Below are 15,366 nucleotides of genomic sequence, written 5' to 3'. Positions count from 1 at the left end.
AGGATCGCTTTTTCATTTTATATTATTGTAGTTTTTGTGCCATTTGTCTACATGACCAGGTTTTAGTTTGCACCTTATTCTTGCTGTGGATCTTATAGGAATATATGACATTGCAGATGGCTTAATAACACCTTATATAATAGCACATTTGTCAACGTTTCCTTTCACTTCAACCTGCCTTTATGTGTGCTTGAAAATCTATAGCCGCATTTGGGGAAATATATTACCTCTGCCATATGAGATGTACTCGGAGCTGTTTATTCCCTCTTCTCAGATCGTGAAAAGCTTCCGTTGACAAGTTAGTTTTATGACCTTGAGTTTATTAAATCGCACCACTGTGAGTAAAACTTGCATTGTAAAGTAGCGAAAATGAGGCTTTTGTTCACCTCCTGTATTCCTGTTTGACGCGAGCGCATGGCTGCTTCTGTCAGCTTTTATTAATGTTACTGTAAGGAGATTATAGGCATGTGAAATGGTCAGCAAGCTCTTTATTAAGCGCCAATCTGTTAAGTTATATTTGGGACGTGGCAACAAGTTGGCAACCGTAATTTGAACAGTGTTCAACGATGGCACATTCCTACACCAAACCGTAATGCTAAAAACTAAACCGAGCATGTAAGACTTTTGTTTTTTGATGATTTTGGAAAGATATCAATTTTTTTTTTTCGACAAGCTTTGCAAGATTTGTGTTTAAACAGTGGTGTTTTGTTCAAAGTTCAAATTTTAAACATGTTCTGGTAAATTGACGTTTGAGAGAAGAACTCCTAAACATTACAAGAAACACTAGAGGTGCAGTATATTAAAATTGAGACAATAGATTTAAGTTTTTTTTACAAAGGGATTATGGTGATATTCCTGAAACATTTCTCATTTGTCTGATAAGAACTCCAATCTAACTTTAACATGTTTAAATACATTTCTGTTGGATTGGCATATCAGATGACTATCATTATCAGTGTACTCCCAAAATATACAAAGATATACATTTTTGTCCTGCACCCGTAAAACAATAAGCATTTCAGAACCTGTTAGTAGAGGTTTGATTCAATTGCAACCCTAGTAGGGAGGCTATATATATAAATATGTTTGAGAACAACATGTGAAGAATTCCATTTTATAGCAAGATGGATGACCCTCTGAGCCGTGCTACATATTATTAGTTTTGAGGTCAAATGTCCAGGCAGAGGTCAGTTAGTCTATTGTCAGTGTGGGTGGGCATCGCAGTCCACTTTCAAACCAGTTATCGTACCTCTCTCTCTCTCTCTCTCTCTCTCTCTCTCTCTCTCTCTTCTCTCTCTCTCTCTCTCTCTCTCTCTCTCTCTCTCTCTCTCTCTCTCTCTCTCTCTCTCTCTCTCTCTCTCTCTCTCTCTCTCTCTCTCTCTCTCTCTCTCTCTCTCTCTCTCTCTCTCACTCACTCACTCACTCACTCACTCACTCACTCACTCACTCACTCACTCACTCACTCACTCACTCACTCACTCACTCACTCACTCACTCACTCACTCACTCACTCACTCACTCACTCACTCACTCACTCACTCACTCACTCACTCACTCACTCACTCACTCACTCACTCACTCACTCACTCACTCACTCATATATCTTGGAAGCACGATTCCTCCCAGTCAAAATAAACGGCGTATGTGTTTAAAGCTCTCCTTTTTACCAGGCTGATGCCGTGTTTCGCTCGGCAGGCTTGAGTAGCGGTGGCGGTCTGTCACTCGCGTACGCACAGATGCTCTCAGACAGCGGTACGCATGAGTGTGCAAATGCAGAGCGCCGCTATGACTGACTGAGGAGACGCAGGCACGACGGGCTCTGTGTGTGTCTGTAAGTGTGTAGGGCTCAGTGGGGGGCCATGAACTCCACACATCGTTCTGGACTGTTTATCAGCTTCAGAGAGGTGCAAGAGACAAGGTCGCGTTTTGCTTTTTCTTGATAATTGCTGAGATGGTCAGTTTCTTTTGTAACCATTTGGCAAACATGTGGGGCTTTTCATTATGAAGGAAGTTTGCATTGTCTGTTTTGTTATTACAGATGCCAGATGCCAACGGTATTGTTGACATGTAAATACGTTGGTCATGGTAAGCGAAGGTGACACTTTCCTAGTAGGGATGTAGTAAATGTTCTGCCATTCCATTGACTTTCAAAATGACATGCAACAAAAATGGCCAGATAAGAAAAAAGAATGTAACATGTATTTAACTATAGATTGAATTAAAAAAAAGTAGTCAAGTATTTTTTCTTATGATTATCTTCCGACCTGAAAAAACACAACTATCGATTAACCTAATATTTCAATTCAACAATTTTAACGTTCCTAATTCTTAGCAATAATCAATGACCATTTTCTGATATAAAACAGAAAGATGGCCCTTCAGAACGTTTATGAACACTGACTGCCTCGTTTGGGTTAACTCGAGCACATGTTTGTAATTATTATACTACTTGCCTAAACTTAACCTTAAAAGTGCTGTACCTGGTTTTATCGTCTTAAAAACATGAAAAACGGAAATAGTTAATTATAAACTCTGCAGCAGTCAACATGCATCGCTCGTTTACCTAGGCCTTTTGAGCAACCTAAATATTCACTGTAATGAGTTTATAAATGCTTTTCACAACTCTTAACAAGCATTTCCTGCACACAATGGACAAACTTTCACTCGAAAAGTTGTGTTTACCAATCCGGTACCGACCCTTTAACCTAAACCTAAACATGAAACTATTTTAACCCATATCTGAACTTTATTATTAGACTTACAAGCTGACTTAAAGAATGTATGTCATGCGGACCTAAATGTTGTCCCCATGAGGAAGGCAGATTGTGGTCCCCCCAAGTGATGAATACGGCTCTTGGCCACATTCCGATGGCCTGAGCTTGCGGTGTAATGAAGCGACTATAGTGGGCCTCACGTCCTTAGCCACCCCGGCACCTCGTTGCCATCCTGGTTCTTTCTCTATAGGCACTCGGAGCTGAGCTAAGCATCCGGTCTTCAGCGCTGTATGGGACGTGGGGACCTGGATGTAGTTAGGATTGGAATGTCAACCCAGTGAGCAGATGCTTTGTACTTACGCCGGTTCACTGAGTTTTAGGAACCACTTGAGTAGTTTGCCGAATTAAAAACCGCTGTAACACATTTCCAACTGTCAGAGCCACAGATGCCTAATAGATTGTGACATCTTAAATATATTACTTTTCATTTCATAGCTGCAAACCTCCTCTATTGTCTATTTAATAATGAATCACTCCAATATGGCCTCAACAAATCTCAAACTTGAAGGTTAACAGCAAAGACAATTACATTTTTAAATTGCCTTTTAAGGCATTTTACAAACAGATAATGTTCTTTAGGTCTAAATAGCATGCATTAAATTTAAATTTGACTTGTTCAGACGACTTCATTGATTCACAAGGCGGTGTCATTACCTGGAACAGAACCACTATTATGGCTTTTGAACACCGTTAAGATTTAAGTGCTTTTTCACTATTTATCCAGGTTAATTATTCCTTTAGCAAATCCCAAATTATCCAATTAAATTATAAACCTCCTAAAACACAAGTGTCTGGTTGTGACCCTACTCAGGTCATGGTTTGTTTTGTGGGAATAACTGTTACCGCTACAATCTGCCCCACTTTTGAACCCTTCATATCCGCGCTCAGTCATCTGGGGCCCATGTGTTCCTGAGAAAAAAGAACAAAAAAATCCATCCAAGAAAATCTTGACTACTGGATAAAATAACCCCGTCTTTGCTAGAATAACGGTTCTGTCGCCCATCGATCCATGCCTTTTCTGTCTCGGAGTCCATCCTCTGAGGGGAAAACCTCGATGAGAATAATGCATTTTAGGCAGTTTTTGTGAAGCAGATTGGAGTTGGCGTGTGGCCCACATTCCTCCAGCGTGACATCCACTCTGTCGGCAGCAGCACGGCTCGAGGGATATTTTTAGCACGGCGAGTGTGAATGCATGCGTACTTGTAAATCCATGAAGAAGAACAAGAACTGTACATTACTGTTTTGATTTTCTCTGAAAATCTGATTTTGTCACCATTCATGTGCGTCAGACACGTTTTTTTTGTAAGTTTATTAAAAAGAATGGTACAATGTATAAAATCCACACTTCTGCTCTATTTAAGCGAACAATCATTTTTGTTGTTTTGTGACATTTCACAATACAGAGAATACTGAGAAATATTGTCTCTTTTTCTGTCTTTTTACAAAATACGACCCTCAAGGACTGACATTATTTGATACCGAATTGTTCTCTTGGTGCACTGCATCTCTCACAGCCCCAAAACCCACTTGTTCATCAGCTGGTGGGTATTAAATTTGCATGCTTTGGAAGACATGGTTATGAAGTCGAAGCAGCCTCATTTTTCATCTGGGCTAAAGAGCAGACAGAGAGAACCCTATTGAGCCTCTTGACATATTCTGAACCTCAACATCTGTGCAATTCCTAAAGGGCTGGGAATGATCTGGGAATGTGTGTTTTTTCAGTTTTTTTTTTTTTTAAAGCGCATCGTGTGTGATTTTAAGCAAATTTATGTGGAGGGAATTTTGGCATGGTTTTCAAAGATGTTTTATAGGTTCAAAATCTGATCTCCTTAACAGGTACATGGCATCCTGTAACCAATCACTTTGTTACAACCACCACAACCCTACAACCACTACAACCCTCTTTGACAGGAATGTGCACTTACAAATATCAGTGTCCAAACGTTAAATATAAAATTACACTTAAGTATTCAGAGACTAGGTGTAACGACTGTCCTATGATTGCTGCCCAATTTTTACAGTTCAGAAAGCGTGAAGTAACTGAGTTTTTCCTACATTTTAAAACATTGTTGCTACAGAAAAGGGAGAATATGTGTGGCACGCTGCCAGTTTCTGTGAAAAAAATCAGAGAAACGACTGAACTTTAAGGTCAGCATTTGAAAGGAGTAAAATTTCCTTCCTTTCACAGCTGTGTTTGTCTCTTGTCAGATGGAGATGTGGATGGACATGGAGGTTGCCTGTGTGAGCGTTTGTAACCCTGAGATCCACTGTGTGTCAGAGTACATTTGGCCTGGTGCCACCCGGCTCCAGAACAGTGCCAGTGAGCTGCCTGGGTAATTGGTACTTACCTGGCAGGCTGGATTAGATGACATTAACTACAGCAGAAAATGGCATAATTGAATAGTGGCACTACCTTTTCCTCTTGTGTGTGTGTGTGTGTGTGTGTGTGTGTGTGTGAGCATGTGCACTCGTGTGACAGTGTAATGAGGGACTGCTGGCTGCACACAAAACGCAGCCTATCAGCCCGTGTCACCCGCTGCAGCGCTGCACCCAACAGGCCTCTCTTCTCTGGGCTGTGTGTCACCCATCAGCTCCATCATGACGACACCAGCCTTTTAATCCCAGCCCCCCTCCCGCAGCGCCACAAGGCCGCGTCCCAGAGGCCCACTGCAGACGTGGGAATTCAAAAGAATAGTCTGCGCCAGGTATTTTTATCTGGGGAAACAAAAACACTCAAAAGCAGGATAAACAACCACTCTACTGCCTTGTCAAATTTGTCAAAATATGTTAAGACATGTCAAATGTATGAGTGAATGAGGCCGGCTCTTGATTTGTTAAGTGCTCCATGTTTTAGGTTCCTGCATATTAAGTGGGCGTTCTGTTTATTTTGTCTGTTGTGACCTACCTGTTGTTGTCAGTACATCTGGTATTACGGTATTATCCTTTTTGTTTAGAATCAGAATCCAAAAAGGCTGTATTTTTTAACTAGTAATGTGCTTTGGCATGATGGTGCGACAAAGGACAATGGGTACTAAGAGGAAAGCAAAAAAGTACATTCATCATTAAAAAAATAGAAATAAAACAAACCTGGTGTAAAAATAAATATAATTTATTAGGGCTGCAACTATCTTTTGATAACGCAATTGTTATCTGGACTTAACAGACAGATTACTTTTATAACGGTGGCATTATTTGATCAAAATGTCAAATGATATCTAAATGCCTTCAGTCGCCATATTTCAACATTTATTCGGTTAATTATGTATTTAGAAAGTCTTAATGTACAATAGAAAGCGTATGACTGCACGAAAAATGTATAGCTGACCTGTCGACTACTAAAATATTAGCTAGTTACAGCCCTAAGCCATAAAGAACAGTGCATAATTAAGTATTACTGATGTGAGTTATTACAGAGACCGGCGTTCATGAGTCCAAAACCCAGAGAGGAAGAAACCGTTCCTGTGGTGAGAGTTTTTGGTCCGAATTGCTAAATGGTCAACTTTTCGAATAGATTTGCGATACTGTTCTGAGAGAAATATTGTTCTGTTAGAAGACTTGCCTTGTAATTATTTCCATGTGAGTTTTCTAAATGCAGTTTGCTGATGTCACTGTCTGTGTGCCAGCTGCGTCGCTCAGCCAACTCTGATCTGTGCCGAGGGTGATGAGACCGCGCTCCCACACTCACTCTGCACTGAACGGGAGATGACTCTGCACTGTCAGAAATGTGCCTTTTACATCATTAGCATACATTAGCTTCTTTTTTCCCCTGTTTTCTCATAGCGTTCGCCCCGTGGCTTGACTAGAGAAAAAGCTATTTCCACTTCTATTATTTATTAATTCCTCTTTGTTGCTGCTCGCGTCCTAATCTCATTTCCTGTAGTCATTAGTTCAACATCAAACGACGCCGTCTAAGCAAGTGTTGGTGCAGCAATGGGGAAAAGAAGTGTATTTATTGTAGTTGGACACTTGCTAAACAGTCTTTTAACAATGCGCAGTGAAAGGAAATTATTGTCTATTAAGTCTTAGTTTCCAATCAAATCAAAGCAAAAAACAGCGACTCGGTAGAACGGTGTCTGTTTAGATTGGCAGATCACTCTAAAAAGATGGCCACCATCTTGGAAGAGGATGCATTGTTTGTGTGTGTGACTTTTGCTGACCTCTTAGACAATAACATCTTTTGTCTCAGTTAAGCTGGGAGAGATTAGCGACACATGAACTCGCGCTCCCATGATGCTTTTTTCATTTGCTTCCACGCCATTCATCAACATAACACTCTGCTATCATGGTATTGTGCTGTGGAGCAGTCGTTCAATTATTGTTATGCTAATGCATTGGCCTGTGTGTAGCTGCAAGCTAATGTTGTGTTATGCTAATACTGTCATGCTATTGTCACCATATTGGGTCCAATTGAGGGAAAGGATGCAAGGAAACAATATGAGGAGATTCTCCATAATTTAGGTCATTATTGTTTAATCAAGTTTCCAGACAACTTTTTTATCTACTTCATGCTAGCTAATTAACTTAAGTTTTTAGGGTGTAGACAACTGTAATTTGTTGATACATCTATTTTGCACTTTCTACAGAACTGTGTACTGTGTTTTGTCTGTTTGTAGTACTAACCATTTTGCCTCTCTTGTGTTTGTTTAGGACGACAGTGATGGGATCCCGTGGTCGGAGGAGCGGGTCATGCGCAAGGTGCTTTACCTCTCACTAAAGGAGTTCAGGAGTTCACAGAAACGGCAGCTGGATGGAGATGGAACCACAACCTCCAATGGTGAGTCCAGTCCGGATGATATAGATTGCACATAAAGTGAATCTGAACATCCACCCTTGCCTTTACCCCTCCTTCATTACACAGCCCCACAGGGTTTCCAAGCTTCAACCACAGACACACGCAGCCAAGAGCATTTGTGAAAGTGGCACATCTCCAATGACACAAACGTGCCCCTTCTTATCTTTCATGAACAAATAGAAGCTCCACAGAGCGCTGATGGCTTTGGATATGAAAATTTGCAACTGAAAGTCAGGTCTTAAGCATTAAAAACTCCCCAATTCTACAGGAAAACCATGGCCCTGGCAACACTGACCCCACACTATTTAGTGGACCATACAGTGCACTCATTCAGAAAGTGGTCTGGACACTTTCTATTTGCGGCTGATCCTGTGACTGACGCCAGGTCAAAAAAGTCAGCTGAACTCTGGTAAAATGGATTTTCTAGCAGCTTTCATTCAATCGTGTAGTGTTCATTTAATGGAACCACAAGGTACTGGTTAGATTGTCAGTCGGCACTAAGACCACTGCAAAGTCCAGGAAGAGCCTGGCGCACCCACCCACTGATCAAGAGCGAGTTTTAACACTAAAAGCTTTGGCCGAGTTTTGTCCGGGACCATTAGTTTAGTGAAGGCTAAATCTAGGGACGGGGCAGACGAGACTGGCTCCGTCGTTAAAGATACAAATGCTCAGCACAGACGTGCAAAATTGTTAAATTTAATTAATGGAAATTAAGGTTTTTGGATTCATGTCATGTCTTTGTAATTTGAATACATTATTTTTCGGTTGTGTGGAGCACTTTAAATTACCTTGTGTACGAATTGTGCTCTACAAATAAACTCTCCTTGCTTAATGACCTGTTGCTGTCTGCTGTGACCATGCTGACCAGTTTGTCTCTACCATTGCTCGGTTTTTATTCTTGTGTATCTTGATATTCTCTCATATTCCTGAACTTGTTTGCTTTGGATTTAGTTTATATTGTAGGCCAAATGGAAAAAGAGCTGACTATTGTTAACTATAGTTGCAGTTTGTGATGTGCTTAATATTTATGCCTTCTTTCGCCTTGGCTTTTTATATTTAACTGAAGTTGACAGTTTTGCTAGCACTACAGTGACGATTGAACCATGAAAACATTTTGTACTATATTTTTTATAGCATGAAGAAATAAACCCCTATAGTGTTTGATTGTGTGATGTGGTCGTTCCAATCCACAGAAATAGGCAGGTGTCTTTATCTTTACTATTAATAACACAGCGAGTGTTGGTGTAATGGCCGTTCCACACCGCAGCGGCCGAAGCGTCCAGTTTACATTCAAAGTCTATGGTAAGCGCGCGTCAAGCACGTAGTGCGTTATCCGCAGCGCGATTTCTTCGTTTTTGCGTCGCGATTGGTGCGTTTAACGCTCTCGACGCTTTTGGCACGTGTATGAGCCGGCCGAGGCCACGAAAGCGGCTTACGCGACGCGTTCAGATATGTTGAGGTCTCCTGCAGCTGAAGCGTAGCAGCCGCCGCAGCAGCCAATCAGAGCTGACGCTCCAGTGACGTACGTACGTATTTCCCCTCGCATTTCCGGTATTCCCCGTGGAATTCCCCAAGAAGCGCCACTTTTTCCTTGCTCGTCAACAATGGCAGACGAACGATTGATTGTGGCTGTTTGTGGGAGAAAGGAGCTGTACGATGTATTCACGGTGGAATACAGAGACCGGCGCCTCCGTGTGAGGGTTTTGAAAACCAAATACGTGAAAACAACACTCTCGATATCCGCCATTTTACACAATGAAAGGCCACACCGTCATCAACTCCACTGCTCATGCGACAACACCTCTACTGCGCATGTGTGCAGAGAGAGCTCAACGCGCCTGTGTACAGTGGCTGGGGCGTCGATAGCGCGCGTCCGGTGCGTAAACCTTTTAAATGTACACACGCTCAAATTCTGCGTCAGGCGTGATTAGGCCGCGGTGGTCTGTACGTAGCTTTAGGAAAATGAACTCCAACCACCTCAATGTAAGCGTATGTTTGACTTCGGCTCTTTGAGGGAAAAAAGGCATGTATTTGAACTTCACTCGTGTCTTAGAAGCTATTCTCAACTGACAGTAACCGGACACCAAAAGAAAGGAAACCATTGGGGGGAAAATATCAAAGTTCATGCGCTGCCGAGGAAGCCAACAGTCAGACAGGAGGAAAGTCTTTTTGATTCCACCTTATCCTTTCTACCTAGTGTTTTCATTAATATATTACAATTTTCGGTCTCTATTCATTGCCCCCTCCTTCTAGTGTATCCCTGCATCTGTCTGCCATCTCATTGCTGCCACTCCACCGCTCCTCGGGGCCTTTTAAGCCTCCGCGGGTAGCTGACCTTATCGCCTGAATAAAAACGACTCATTAGAAAAGCGTCGTCAGCCTGTCGCACCGGGGGTAACGACAGCGGCCCGCGATCGCACAAAAGGGAGCCGGGCCTGAATAGACGGGCCCCGCTGGTTTAGAGCACCGTGGGTTAGCCCAGGCAGTTCTTTCAGCCCCAGTGGCAGTGTGGAGATGTTGTGGTGAAACTGTCGGCCATTTTGGAGGATCAGACCCAGCGTGCTCGACATCCTGAATGGGTAGCTCCTGCTGTTTTAGAGGGCCGCGGGTTAGACCGAGTGGGCTCGTGTGGAGGCCTAAACATGCGCCGCAGGTTGTACAGGCAACCAGCCATTTTGGGCAAACACAGAAGGAGTGCACCGCGTAACACACATGTGAAACATCAGGTACAGCACCTTAAGTTGAACTCTTTACAGCGCTCCACAGTTATTTCACCCTTATTTACTGCATTACTAGCATTCTATTTATTAACACAGCACTAACAGAGCAGGTTTTGTCGTCCTGGTAAAGCTAACAACAACTAGCAACATTTTCTGTAACTAGATGCATACAACACACTGCTGTCTTATTTTTACCCTAAGAGCTGCTTTTACGGTATATCTGTACTGGGGCAAAATAGATTTTACTTTTTATTATATGAAGCCACCGAATGAATTGGTTAGTTTCTTTGTTGCTTTCTGTATGATCATTTTTGTGATATTTACTGCAGCAACAATTAACAGGCCTATTTTTCACCATATAAGCTATCTCTGAATTTAACTCATTACTTTTACATCTTCTACACCATATTTATTCAGTTTCCCCATAAGCTGATGCCCGGTGGTACCCTGTTCTACTGTAAATGTATATAGCTTAAACCCCACACTTTATTGATCCATTCTTTTCCTCAGCCACTGCGCATTTGCGGCTTTACCCCGCTGCAAACTTTATTCTCCTCGTACATTCATTGTTGACTTTTATTGCAATTTGGACTCATTTAGCCTTAATTATCCACGAATGGCTCCATTGCCGATACACGGTACTATCTCTTTATAGCCAGTACGATGTAAACTGGTCACAGTAGCACATTTGCTATGGCCTCATAAAATCAGCCTTCACATCCCATCGCCTGTCGCTCCGTGTTGCCGTTCTTTCGGAGGTGTGGTGTTGTCAGTCAGATGTGTGGCTCCCATCGACCATAACCTACTATCACGCCATCTCTCTGCTGCCGCTTTAACGGGGGCGCTGGCAGCTGCCCATCTCTACGCTTCCTGCTCTCTCGCTCACTGCATTATTAAACAAATGATATTGGGCTATAACTGCTTCGCTCTTCAGTCCTTATTTTGTTCGTCCGTGCACTCTTTTTGCCCGTCTCTCTCACTCGCTGATGCTGGTTTTCATTACACATCAATAGTTGCCTGTTTCGCCCCTCTCTCAGGCTTCATTATGTTCCGCTGTCACCCATTTCTCTCCGCTCTGTCCCCTTGTCTATCCATCTCTGTCTCAGTCTTCATCTCCCTTCTTTGTCCTTCCACCTTGTTGTCCCCACTGCTCCTTCCTTTCCCCGTCCCCAAAAGCGGTTCCATCCAATCATCAGAAATCATGTCGGTTTAAGGAGTTGACGTTTGAAGTTTCCTAGTGTAATTGGATTGCTTCTACGTTGTTTTACAGCTACAAATTCCAGGTTGGCGTCAGTGGATCCATATTGAAAGACACTGCAAAATGGTTGGGGCACTTAGATGTTTTACATTTAAAACCGATGCCTAGAAGTGAAATCACTGCTTTCAATGAATTTCTCAGAAAAAAAGTGGCATTCATAATTAGCAAACAAGCAAACAAAATGTGTTTGTTGCATAGTCTATTGCTTACAAAATGTGTTATAAGCATTAAACTACATTAAAACCACAAAGAAATGTATAAAATCATAATTGACACAAAGCATGAACCAATCACAAAGGGACTTTAAAATCTGCTTATATATTCCACAATATAGCCTTAAACTTCTTACATTTCTAAAAGGTTTGGTGTTATTGCCACTATGAGAACTTTGAAAAACATTATTGTGAGACTTATTTGCCTCTCCACAAATCTGACCTGTAACTTGGAATCAGCTGCTCCACTGAGGTTTAATGCCATACGGTGGAACATTCCAATCAAAGCAATGAAACCTGGATGGAGAGAAGTTGCCAAAGGTTATTGTGCACCTTTCAAATGTAGGTGTTATTTTCACAGTTTATAGCCAGCACCTTACCCCTGCCATAACCCTGAGTGTAACTCTTATTTCAGGAGAGCTGCTGATGGAGGAGCTGGCCTTTTGCCAAAAAAAAACTAGAATAGGGCTCTGGGTTCATGCAAATTTAGGCAATCTATTTTCTAGTTGTATCTGAGAATTTGTTTAATGCGTTGTCTTTATGAAATTACGTTTAGCTTGGTTAAGGCAAGCAAGACTAAAACAAGACCAAACCAGGCATGACTAGACCAGACCTTCACCGAGGACTAGACGAGGACTTCACCGAGGACTAAACCGGGCCTTCACCGAGGACTAGACCGGGCCTTCACCGAGGACTAGACCGGGCCTTCATCGAGGACTAGACCGGGCCTTCACCGAGGACTAGACAAGGACTTCACCGAGGACTAGACAAGGACTTCACCGAGGACTAAACCGGGCCTTCACCGAGGACTAGACCGCGCCTTCACCGAGGACTAGACCGGGCCTTCACCGAGGACTAGACCGAGCCTTCACCGAGGACTAGACCGGGCCTTCACCGAGGACTAGACCGGGCCTTCACCGAGGACTAGACCGGGCCTTCACCGAGGACTAGACCGGGCCTTCACCGAGGACTAGACCGGGCCTTCACCGAGGACTAGACCGGGCCTTCACAGAGGACTAGACCGGGCCTTCACAGAGGACTAGACCAGGCCTTCACAGAGGACTAGACAAGGACTTCACCAAGGACTAGACCGGGCCTTCAACGAGGACTAGACAAGGACTTCACCAAGGACTAGACCGAGCCTTCACCAAGGACTCGACAAGGACTTCACCAAGGACTTCACCAAGGACTAGACCGGGCCTTCACCAAGGACTCGACAAGGACTTCACCAAGGACTTCACCAAGGACTAGACCGGGCCTTCACCGAGGACTAGACCAGGGACAAAATCAGGACTAATTTTGTAACGCATTATATTGTGTTATTTTCAGGACCCTCCAAAAAGTAGTGTAGATGTAATTTGGCAAAGTAGAGATCCAAGGAAAAGCGTAAGCAGAGATAAAAGGAGAAAAAGCTATTGTACTAGCCAAGAGGGATATTGCATCTACTTTGCTTGTCCTTGTGAGCTTTTCACAGCAGCACAGCCATTACAATAAAATCTGGTGTTATTCCCTTTGATGCTGTAGATTTATGGCCTTGGATCACACAAAGCAGATGCCATGTTTCTGAACTGCACATTGTTGTATGCCTTTGTTCTGGCCTGTGCTGAGTGTCACGCAGCTTTTAGGTTCCGTCTATGGTTGGTGCCATTGAACATTTTGGTAGAAGGGATTTCCTAAACCACACATCCTTTTAATAGCACTCCTGCTTTAGTCGCATGCAGACAGAGGATCAAGGACTTGTGTTCGAAAACCCAAAACCGGGACAGTCTTGGCAAGCCTGTGTGATACACGAAACAATTCCACAAATTGCCAGCCGCGTAATTTTTCATTTAGTTTGATCTATGCTTTACAAGTTGTTTGTGTGCAGTTTGGGAGATACCAAGAATTTTTTCTCAGTTGTAGAGTTTAGAAATGTAGGAATCCATTGTCATTGTTAGCTCGGGTAAGCTTGCTTGTCATTTCTATTGAGATGGTATTGCTTTGGCTAGAATGTTCCACAGTGTGACTTTAGATTTAGCTATATCATTTATATTTATTAAATTACATATAATTCTTTCATTACAGGTGTTTTTATTGCTCAAAAAACATTAATTAAACCTGTTGTTTTTTGTTTTTTTTTTCAGAAAAGGGGGAAGTAGGTATTTAAATTTTGCAACTCTTCCCTAGCTCTCATTAACCTTTTGGCACATTACGTTAATATCCACATGTATTACTTTTATCGCATGCACATATTTAGGACTGCTTTTTTAGATCGCTTTTGGCTCTTACACCCAGCTTGACAAGAAATAAAATGCATTATTATTACGTGCATCTTTGGGGAAGAACACAAAATGAACTGATTTACAAAAAGAGTCAGATCTGACCTGTACGTTGACATCACCTGCTTGCCTCCACGGAGATAGATCGGTTTAATGTGATACTGTGGAACATTCCAGGCAAAGCAATAACTTCTAAATGGAGACAAACAAGTGGAGGACGCGCATAGTGCAGAAGGTTTACACTGGACAATGACTTATTAGTGCACACAGCCCATCAACATCTGTCCTACTGTGCATGCATTTGCTCATCGAGAGAGACCCGAAAGTGCTAACCCCAACAGTAAACATTCCCTCTTCTTACAAAGAAGGTTTACGCTAGGAGACTGGCCTATGTGCTCCAGACACATTTATTTATTTACAATACTGTGCTTTTGTCTGCCATCTGGATAGTGTAGTGCTGTGATTTGAGGGGAATTAGAATGATGCCGTCCCTATGTTGTAATCCCCTTTTAGCTCCGATCCCTCTCCATCATTTCCTCTCCACCGGATGATGCGTTACACCACTTTTCACTTTAGGCTTTAGCGCAATCAGCCTGTATAAGCGCTGGCGAGGCATTGGCTGATTGTCTTCCTTAAGGCCTGACTACTCCTCTATAGTTCACTTATCACGACGCCCCTCGCTAATAGGCTCCTCTCAGCCCACTCATACGCCATGTTCCGCTATGTACCTTTGTTCACTCCCCCCCACCCTCCCTCCCTCCCGCTCCTCCGAGACTCCGAGGTGAGCACGGCGAAGCGATGAGGTTAGTTAAGCACGCATAAATCTGGTTAGAGTCCCCCATAGGGACCGAACAACATTTATACCCCCCTCTTGTCGCCGACGCCGCTCCTCGAGGTTTTCCAGGTTTTGAAGCGCGATTTCCCCGATCGTTCTCTGGCACGCCACGCAGCGGCCCATCCCCAGCCGTCTGCTTTCCCATGATTCCCAGCTCTGCCCCTCATACGGCCACTCATGTGCAACCAGCATATGTCAGACTAGTCTTGGGAGGACAGGGGAAGGTGCAGAGGCAGGCGGCAGAGTGTTGTGACGAGGAGGAGAGGAGGAGCGCTATAATTTGGCCCGTTTGTTTGAGTTCTTGGGGGACATCACGCGTCAGTCAATTTCTGAGCACAATTATACATAATGAGCTTCTGCGTGTTTGCGCCGCTGTAAATCACCTTTCAAAATATCAGGTTGTGTGTTTGTCTTTTGCGCTGGGTAATCGTTGTCTTTTTACTGACTTCTTGTAAGCAGGAGAGTATGGATTTTGAGGAGCCAGACGGTTCAAAGACTTGGACATAGTAAGAAATAC

The 15,366-nt window shown here is 43.0% G+C and overlaps 1 protein-coding gene across 1 annotated transcript in view; it reads left to right on the top strand.

Moving 5' to 3' along the window:
* The window catches only part of jarid2b (jumonji and AT-rich interaction domain containing 2b), a 102,180-nt gene that overhangs the window by 39,463 nt on the left and 47,351 nt on the right, over window positions 1–15,366 (top strand). Inside the window, exon 2 of the mRNA XM_072447830.1 lies at window positions 7,422–7,548. Coding sequence (XP_072303931.1) covers window positions 7,422–7,548 — 127 coding nt within the window. The remainder of the gene's footprint in view (window positions 1–7,421; window positions 7,549–15,366) is intronic.

Source organism: Eucyclogobius newberryi, unplaced genomic scaffold, assembly GCF_026437365.1.
Source record: "Eucyclogobius newberryi isolate DKJ021-1_F unplaced genomic scaffold, fEucNew1.0.hap1 SCAF_16, whole genome shotgun sequence".
NCBI classification, from domain to species: domain Eukaryota; kingdom Metazoa; phylum Chordata; class Actinopteri; order Gobiiformes; family Gobiidae; genus Eucyclogobius; species Eucyclogobius newberryi.
Note: the sequence above shows the minus strand (reverse complement) of the source record. Positions and strands in the feature narration are given on the sequence as shown.